The sequence below is a fragment of the Scylla paramamosain genome, unplaced genomic scaffold (genome assembly GCF_035594125.1).
Source record: "Scylla paramamosain isolate STU-SP2022 unplaced genomic scaffold, ASM3559412v1 Contig18, whole genome shotgun sequence".
NCBI lineage: Eukaryota > Metazoa > Arthropoda > Malacostraca > Decapoda > Portunidae > Scylla > Scylla paramamosain.
Window position 1 is genome coordinate 1,132,501 of NW_026973683.1, and position 10,000 is coordinate 1,142,500.

Below are 10,000 nucleotides of genomic sequence, written 5' to 3' on the forward strand. Positions count from 1 at the left end.
ATGACGAACCTGTGAGAGAGAGAGAGAGAGAGAGAGAGGGGTAGACTTGTGAGTGGGTATGTTGGGTTGGTGAGAGAATGGAGGAGATTGAGAAAGGAAGAGGGAGAGAGACAGAGAGAGGGAGAGGTAAGAAAAAGGAGAGTAAGGAGCGAGGGAAGAAAGGGAAAGGAAAGATATAGAAGGAAGGAAGGAAGGAAGGAAGGAAGGAAGGAAGGAAGGAGAGGTGAAGGTCAGGAAGATTTGCAAAGGTGTGGCAATTTGATTCATTACGGAAGTTAATCAGGTTTAGGAGAAGGAGGAGGAGGAGGAGGAGGAGGAGGAGGAGGAGGAGGAAGAGGTCGAAGAAGAAAATTAAGAATAAGAATAGGAAAAGAATAAAAATCAAGAGAAAAACAAAAAGAACAACAAAAACAAGTTAAAAAGTAGAAATAAAGAAAAGAAATAACAAAAAAAGGAACCAGAGAGAGAGAGAGAGAGAGAGAGAGAGAGAGAGAGAGAGAGAGAGAGAGAGAGAGAGAGAGATAACCACCTCATTATAGCGACCATCACGGAAGAGAACACTCATCCGTCACCTAATATTTGGTTCCAATAACTCCATTACCCCCCGGGGCGAATATCCCCATTTTCTCCTCACCAGGGGGTTCCACAGGGGTAAAACTGCCCTCCACTGGTCCTTGCCATCCTCAGGAACTGCCAGGGCTCGCCGGGAGGGAAATTAAAGGCCGCAGAGGAAAGATACGGGGGAAAAGTGTCTCGAGAAGGGGGAAAAGAGGAATTTTCGTGAAGGTAAAATGGAGTCTTTAATTCAGGAGAGGAACGGTAACTAAAGAAAATGAGAGGTAGTTTTATTCTCTCTCTATCTCTCTCTCTCTCTCTCTCTCTCTCTCTCTCTCTCTCTCTCTCTCTCTGCTGGTAAGGACAGGAAGAGGGAGAGAAGGAGGGAGAGTAAAGGGAGAGGAGGAGAGAGAGTAAACAGGGAGAGAAAAAGTTTGTTCACCGGGACAGTCAAAACGCTCTCTCTCTCTCTCTCTCTCTCTCTCTCTCTCTCTCTCTCTCTCTCTCTCTCTCTCTCTCTCTCTCTCTCTCTCTCTCTCTCTGTTATGTAGACAGCTTACCACTAATTTATCAGAGAGAGAGAGAGAGAGAGAGAGAGAGAGAGAGAGAGAGAGAGAGAGAGAGAGAGAGAGAGAGAGAGAGAGAGAGAGAGAGAGAGAGAGAGAGAGAGAGAGAGAGAGAGAGAGAGAGAGGGGGGAGGTGGGAGGGAGGAGGGCAACAAATATAATATCCGGAAAATAAATGAGGGAAAAAAAGGAAAGTTTTTTAGGATTTAATGTCGAAATGAAAAATGAAGGACGATTTAAACCTTTCTTCTTCTCCCTCCTCTCCCTCCCCTCTCTCTCTGTCCCTCTCCCTCTCTCCCTCTCCCTCTCCCTCTCCCCTCTCCCTCTCTCACCTTCTTCCCTCCAGCGATAGGTCGATTTGTCAAGGCAGGTGTCAGGGATGGGAGAGAGAGAGAGAGAGAGAGAGAGAGAGAGAGAGAGAGAGAGAGAGAGAGAGAGAGAGAGAGAGAGAGAGAGAGAGAGAGAGAGAGAGAGAGAGAGAGAGAGAGAGAGAGAGAGAGAGAGAGAGGAGGGTAAGAGAGTGAGAGGGAAAAAGAGAGGGGAAAAATGGGTATAGAAAATGGATGTTGGATTTCCTCCTCACCTTTCCTTTCAAAACACACACACACACACACACACACACACACACACACACACACACACACACACACACACACACACACACACACACACACACACACACACACACACACACACACCTGTTCTCTATATATTTCTACTCACTATGCAGCCTGAATAACTATTCATGATATTTTTAGGCCTATATACTCAGCCTATTCAGTCTATGTCAAAACAGAAGCCTTTTTTTTTGTTTCCTAAGTGATCCTAACTTCAAATAAATGTCCTTTTTCTCAGTCTATTCAACTTAAATAACTCCAGTATATTCCGGTTAGGCCTATTTTTTCAGCCTACTTACGTTATATAACTTTACTCCTATGGAAAATATTGGTTGAGTCTTTTTTTTAAGTAATTTCATTTTACATAAGTTTTCTTATATAATTATGATTAGGCCTATATATTTTTTTCTTATATTCTATCCACGTTGATAAGTTTTATATTCGAATACTAAATATTTATTAGGCTTTTTCTTCTAGTCATACATACATACATACATACATACATACATACATACATACATACTTAAATATATACGTACATAGTTTTATTGAGTACAATTTTTCCTTAATATATACAATAGATTTTTTTTTAATCCAATTAAAAAATATATATATACCTTAAGAGATTCACAAAAAGTATTCATTTAAAAAAGCACAAAATAAGAAGCACATGTTTAAAATTCAATACTACTTCGATTTACACTCAGCCAAACTTACCAAACTTACCCAAACCTAACCAAACCTACCAAAACTAACCTAATAAACTTACCAAACTTACCCAAACCTAGCCTAACCTAACCAACCCAAGCTAACCATCCAAACATACCCTAAACTACCCTAACGTAACCTACCAAACCTACCCAAACCTACCTAACCAAACTTACCAAACCTACCAAACCTACCAAACTTACCCAAAGCAAGCCTAACCTAACCAACCCAAGCTAACCATCCAAACATAGCCCAACCTAGCCTAACGTAACCTACCAAACCTACCCAAACCTACCAAACCAAACTTACCAAACCTACCAAAACTAACGTACCAAACCTGTACAAACCAACCAAATCTACTAAAGTAACCCAATTAACCTAGACAATTAAAATACTTGAGTCTCCCACCTTCTCCCCGCAGAGTTAGTGAAACGCGGCAGGCTCCCACCGCAGACTTTCTTGAACCCCGGCGCGTGCACACACTCCACCAAAACAAAGCAACCGTACCTTTCCCACTTTCCTAACGCAACCAGACCTTCCTAACCTACTTACTTGACTCTGTGGTGTTCCTGATGGTAGGCCACTTCGTCCCTTACGGCCTGCACGAAGTCCGTATGTCCTGCGATCTGAGACGTGACGATAGACAGTGAATGCCATTGGTACCTGATGAGTATACTAAGCATTGCCGCCGCCTGGTGATGCACAGAGGGCGCCAGCTGGATCCTTAGCCCCGTCTGCGCCGCCTGAAGGAAGAGAGGAGGGTATTAGAGAGCGAGGGAAGGGAGAGAAGTGATAAGAGGAATGGAAGGAGTGTGGGAAGGAGTGATTGATAGAAGAATGGTAAAGGGAGAGAGAGACAGTGAGTGATTGAGTGAGTGAGAGAGAGAGAGAGAGAGAGAGAGAGAGAGAGAGAGAGAGAGAGAGAGAGAGAGAGAGAGAGAGAGAGAGAGAGAGAGAGAGAGAGAGAGAGAGAGAGAGAGAGAGAGAGAGAGAGCAATAAAAGCAGGAAAAGTAGATTCAAATAGAAAATGGAATAAAACCACAAATTCTCTCTCTCTCTCTCTCTCTCTCTCTCTCTCTCTCTCTCTCTCTCTCTCTCTCTCTCTCTCTCTCTCTCTCTCTCTCTCTCTCTCTCTCTCTCTCTCTCTCTCTCTCTCTCTCTCTCTCTCTCTCTCTCTCTCTCTCTCTCTCTCTCTCTCTCTCTCTCTCTCTCTCTCTCTCTCTCTCTCTCTCTCTCTCTCTAATTATTTACCTCCACTAACTTCTTCCTCCATTCATTCCTCCTTTCATCCGCTCCTTCCCCTCTCCTCTTCGCTCTTCCTTCTCCTCTGTCTCCTCTTTTCTATCTCTCTATCTCTACTTCCTCCTTCCTCGTTTTTCATCTCTCCTCCTCTTCTTCCTCTTCACTCTTCCTCCTGCCAACTTTCCTTCCTCCTACCTCTCCCTCTCTCTCTCTCCTCCCCTCTCCCCTCCCTTGTGGGTAGTAAAACAAGCTGGCTTTTAACACTTTCATAGTCCTCTCCCCTCTCCCTTCTCCCCTCTACCCTCCCCTCTCCTCTTTTGTAAGATAGTGGGAGGGGAAGAGGGGAGGAGGAGAAGATGAAGAGGGGGAAGAGGAAGGGACAAGGGAGAGATTACAAAGTTCGCTCTCTTCTTCTTCTTCCTCTTCTCTTTCTCCTTCTCTTTCTCTTTTTTTTTTTTTTTTCATTATTCGTCTTTTCTTTTTCTCTCTTTATTTAGTTTTCTAAGTATAACACTCCTCAGACAGATACACACACACACACACACACACACACACACACACACACACACACACACACACACACACACACACACACACACACACACACACACACACACACACACAGATTAAAAAAAAAAAGGAAAAAGAAAAACTCCCTTATTTTCTCGTCACCTTTTAACCTTTCACACTCTCTCTCTCTCTCTCTCTCTCTCTCTCTCTCTCTCTCTCTCTCTCTCTCTCTCTCTCTCTCTCTCTCTCTCTCTCTCTCTCTCTCTCTCTCTCTCTCTCTCTCTCTCTCTAACCTAACTTAACATAACTCATCCCAACGTAACCTAACTTAACCTAACCTTACCTAATCCATCCTCAACCTTACCTATCCCAAACCAAGTCTAACCAAACTCAACCTCACCTATCCCAGCCTTACTTGTCCCAGCCACACCTTACCTGTTCCAGTCCGGGGTTGTCGGCGTTCCAGGCAATAACAGGTATCCCTAGGTATCCAGCCAGCTGCAGGAAGTACTGGGCTGAAGCTGTTGCTCTTCCATAGTTCTCAGTGCAGCTCAGGAAGATAATTGCAGATACGTTTTCAGGTAGAAACTTTTCACACAAACTGTTCAGAATGGCTGTCAGGGGAGAGAGAGAGAGAGAGAGAGAGAGAGAGAGAGAGAGAGAGAGAGAGAGAGAGAGAGAGAGAGAGAGAGAGAGAGAGAGAGAGAGAGAGAGAGAGAGAGAGGTGGAGGGAAGAGAGAGAGAGGGAATGAGTGAGAGGGAGGGTGATTGAGAGATAGTGTGTGTGTGTGTGTGTGTGTGTGTGTGTGTGTGTGTGTGTGTGTGTGTGTGTGTGTGTGTGTGTGTGTGTGTGTGTGTGTGTGTGTGTGTGTGTGTGTGTGTGTGTGTGTGTGTGTGTGTGTGTGTGTGTGTGTGTGTGTGTGTGTGTGTGTGTGTGTGTGTGTTTTGGGTTATAAGGATAGACGGACGTAATGGATAATACACACACACACACACACACACACACACACACACACACACACACACACACACACACATTCAGAGAGAGAGAGAGAGAGAGAGAGAGAGAGAGAGAGAGAGAGAGAGAGAGAGAGAGAGAGAGAGAGAGAGAGAGAGAGAGAGAGAGAGAGAGAGAGAGAGAGAGCAGAAAGGTGAGAAGAAATTAATTAAAAGGTTATGGTTGAATTGACAGACAGGTGAAAGCAATAATAACAGCAATAATAAAGAGAGAGAGAGAGAGAGAGAGAGAGAGAGAGAGAGAGAGAGAGAGAGAGAGAGAGAGAGAGAGAGAGAGAGAGAGAGAGAGAGAAAGAGATGTAGAGCTATGAATGACAGGCTTGCATAGGTATGATTAATAACACGTGTGGGATGAGAAGGTTTGGACATGTCTGGGATGATGCAGGAAAAACCAACAAATACGAAAAAAAAAATCATAGAAAATAGGAAAATATCTGAAAAAGGGAAGAAAAAAATACTTAAAAAAAAACAAAAACCTTAAAATTACTGGAACAAATAAAAGATACAGTAAATAAATTGAACCAAAAAATTAAAAAAAGACAAGTATTTATATTAACAGGTGTGGGAACTGACAGATATAGACACTGGCAGGTTTGTATAGGTAGAACCTGAACACAGAATACGAAATAATTAACACCACCACAATTAACACATAAAAATCTTTAGAACCATTTACAAAAAAAGAAAAGGATTAAAAAATTATAGATCTGGCATTTTTAATAAGTTTAGAAATTAGAGGTGGTTATAACACAAGTAAAGATGTCCTAGAGTGATTGGTAATTAATTAGAGATATACCAATTAGCAGCCAAAGGGTTAACAGGAGAGAGACAGTAAATTTGGGCAAACTTGGGCATGTGTGGGCGTGTCAAAGTGCGCCCTCAACAGGTGTACGGAACAAGGGTGTGCTTATCAACAGGTGCAGTATGTAATTATTCATGTGAGAGAGAGAGAGAGAGAGAGAGAGAGAGAGAGAGAGAGAGAGAGAGAGAGAGAGAGAGAGAGAGAGAGAGAGAGAGAGAGAGAGAGAGAGAGAGAGAGAGAGAGAGAGAGAGAGAGAGAGAGGTAATAATTAATTCCGGTTTATCTAACAACTCAGGAAATGGAACCCTCTCTCTCTCTCTCTCTCTCTCTCTCTCTCTCTCTCTCTCTCTCTCTCTCTCTCTCTCTCTCTCTCTCTCTCTCTCTCTCTCTCTCTCTCTCTCTCTCTTTCTCTCTCTTAGGTGTAATGAGCAAACAGGGAAGAAAGTGAGAGAGGAAGGAGGGAAGGAGGGAGGAAAGGAAGGAGAGAAGGAGGGAAGGAGAGAAGGATGGAGGGAAGTAAGAGAGAGAAAACCAATGTATACTAATTTCTCTCTCTCTCTCTCTCTCTCTCTCTCTCTCTCTCTCTCTCTCTCTCTCTCTCTCTCTCTCTCTCTCTCTCTCTCTCTCTCTCTCTCTCTCTCTTTCAACTCTTCTAAAACACACTCCCTCTCTCTTTTCCTCCCTCTCTCCTCCCTCTCCCTCCCCCTCCCCCTCCCTCTCACTGCCTGTCCCTCTCACTCTCACAATGGCGGAAGAGGTCATCTTTAACTCTTCCGATTTCTTAGTGAGATCACGTAATTTTGCCTTCCTCACCATCCCCTCTCACCTCTCCCTCTCTCTCACTCCCTCTCACTCACTCACTCTCTTCCTTTCTCTCTCTCTCTCTCTCTCTCTCTCTCTCTCTCTCTCTCTCTCTCTCTCTCTCTCTCTCTCTCTCTCTCTCTCTCTCTCTCTCTCTCTCTCTCTCTCTCTCTCTCTCTCGTTAAGTTCTCCAGATCACTTTCTCTTTCCTTCAAACCTCCTCCTCCTCCTCCTCTTCCTTCTCCTCCTCATTCTGAAACCTCTTCATTCTTCTCCCCCATGCTCCCTCTCCCTCTCCCTCTCCCTCTCTCCTCTCCCTTCACAAGTCACAACAAAGAATTCAGTCACCTACATACTCGTCTCAGGATCCCTTAGCGCTCCTTTGATCCTCTTATATGAGTTGTATAGAGGATCAGAGCCTGTTATAAGAAGGTTTCAATCGTTTATACTCTTCATTTTGTTTTTTAGTGTTTGGTGTCTGTCTGTCTGTGTGTCTGTCTCTCTGTCTATCTGCAAACACTTATTTTTCTCTCTCTTTGTGTCTTTTCTTTTTCTTTCACTCTCTCTCTCTCTCTCTCTCTCTCTCTCTCTGTCTCATCTGCGCCTGTGAGAGAGGAAGATCGGAATGCAAATACTCAATCTTAAGGCCTCGCTAGCTGGAATCGATTAGGTTTATAAGGAATCCAATCTCTTATACTTCCCCCAATAAGGAATCGAATCGTTTATACTTCTCCGATAAGGGATTCGAAGCTCGGGGAAGAGAATTGAGGGATTTATAAGGACTGCAGGGAGGGTTTGGCTAATCCTCTTCCTTATTAGGGGGTTGGGGGAGTTGGGGAGTTGGGGAGGTTGAGGATTTCTTCATTACGGTTTTATTTTCAATTTTTATCGTTTATTTTTTTATTTTTTTGTCATTTATTTGTGTTATTTTTAGTGTTGTTATTGGTACTGTTACTGTTACTACTGTTACTACTGTTCTTTTTGTTGTTGTTGTTGTTGTCGTAGTAGTAGTGGTGGTAGTGGTAGTGGTGGTGGTAGTAGTGGTGGTGGTAATGGTAGTAGTAGTAGTAGTAGTTGTTGTTGTTGTTGTTGTAATGAAAAGCCAGAAGAAATACCGCAAATCATAACAACAACAACAACAACAACAACGACAACAACAACAACAACAACAACAACAACAACAACAACAACAACAACAACAACAACAACAACAACAACAACAGTCACTCCAGCCACGCAATCAATACCTGAAGACACTTCCCTTCACACGCTCGTCCCTCGTTAAGAAAAAAAAAAAAAGAAAGAAAGAAAAAAAATAAATAAAAAAAGCAAACGAATAAAAAAGCAACAACAACAACAACAACAACAACAACAACAACAACAACAACAAAAACAAAATAGGAATAGAAGAAAAACTTAAAATAAACCTTAGAAAAACAAGAAAAAAACGAGAAAAAAAACCATAATTTAAAGTCGCGAATCCAATTACTATAAAGAATACTTATAAAAGCATTCGGATCCCACAAAGAAGCGAGTCATAAGGGATCAAATCGTCTACAGCACACAATAAGAGGATCCGAACCCGCACAGAAGAGGATTGGAATAAGTTTGAGGTAGAACTGCCGTTATTTTTGTAGGATTTAGGTGTGTATATAAATTAAATCTCTTCTCTCTCTCTCTCTCTCTCTCTCTCTCTCTCTCTCTCTCTCTCTCTCTCTCTCTCTCTCTCTCTCTGATACATATGCAGGTGCTAAATCTAAGAGAGAGAGAGAGAGAGAGAGAGAGAGAGAGAGAGAGAGAGAGAGAGAGAGAGAGAGAGAGAGAGAGAGAGAGAGAGAGAGAGAGAGAGAGAGAGAGAGAGAGAACAGCGGCCAATGTTAACGCTATCAGCTCAATTCTGAATGTTGATTGACACTTTCTCTCTCTCTCTCTCTCTCTCTCTCTCTCTCTCTCTCTCTCTCTCTCTCTCTCTCTCTCTCTCTCTCTCTCTCTTTCACGTCGAAAACTGAATTCTTTAATTTATATTAGTTTGCTATACTGATTAATCTCTCTCTCTCTCTCTCTCTCTCTCTCTCTCTCTCTCTCTCTCTCTCTCTCTCTCTCTCTCTCTCTCTCTCTCTCTCTCTCTCTCTCTCTCTCTCTCTAATCACAGATTCCATTTAACTTCAAAGGAATCGGAGAGAGAGAGAGAGAGAGAGAGAGAGAGAGAGAGAGAGAGAGAGAGAGAGAGAGAGAGAGAGAGAGAGACTCACCACCACCACCACCTTAATATCACTCTCAACACCCCGTTTTCTTTGCTAATACAGGGTTAATGGGGCACTGTGTTATTTGTTCCCTCAGTATAATACACATATTCCATTTTCTATGAACCCAACCTCCCATTTTCTTTTCAGGTCCATTTCCTGTTGTGTGTGTGGGAACATTAGGGCACATCCGGTGTGTGTGTGTGTGTGTGTGTGTGTGTGTGTGTGTTTGTGTGTGTTTGTAGTTAAATTTCTATTCATATTTTAATCTTTTATTTTATTCTATTTTATTTTAAAGATTTTTACTATAAGTTACATTTTTTATTTATTATTTTTTCATTATTCTTTTTTTTTATTTTACGTATTATTTTGGAAATGAGAGGGAGAGAGGGAGAGGTTGGGTGGTGGTGGTGGTGGTGGTAGGAGGAGGAGGAAGAGGAAGAGGAGGATGAGGAATAGAAGAAAAATAAAATGATGATGAGGAAGAGAAAGATAAGGAGAAAAAAAATGATGGTGATGACAATAACAACAACAACAACAACAACAACAACAACAACAACAACAACAACAACAACAACAACAAAATCAAAACAATGACTTTCCCAAACATTAATCCCACACACACACACACACACACACACACACACACACACACACACACACACACACACACACACACACACACACACACACACACACACACAGACCAATCATCAAGCACTATTAATAAAACACATAAAACACAAATTATTTCCCTTCATTATTTCCCCTCTCCCTCTCCCCTCTTTCCCTCCCCCCTCTCTTTTTCCCCTCCCTATCACTCGTCACTGCATCGAAACTTCAAAGAAAAATTACAGTAAGAGAGAGATTATGATAAAATTGTAGTGTTGTGTGTGTGTGTGTGTGTGTGTGTGTGTGTGTGTGTGTGTGTGTGTGTG

At 42.5% G+C, this 10,000-nt stretch overlaps 1 protein-coding gene across 1 annotated transcript in view; it reads right to left on the reverse strand.

Annotated features, from left to right (window-relative positions):
• The window catches only part of LOC135097377 (glutamate receptor ionotropic, NMDA 2B-like), a 105,348-nt gene that overhangs the window by 60,921 nt on the left and 34,427 nt on the right, over positions 1 to 10,000 (reverse strand). The window contains 3 exon segments of the mRNA XM_063999222.1: positions 1 to 9; positions 2,999 to 3,189; positions 4,635 to 4,813. The exon segment at positions 1 to 9 is cut by the window's left edge and continues 218 nt beyond it. Of these exon segments, the coding sequence (XP_063855292.1) occupies positions 1 to 9; positions 2,999 to 3,189; positions 4,635 to 4,813 (379 nt within the window).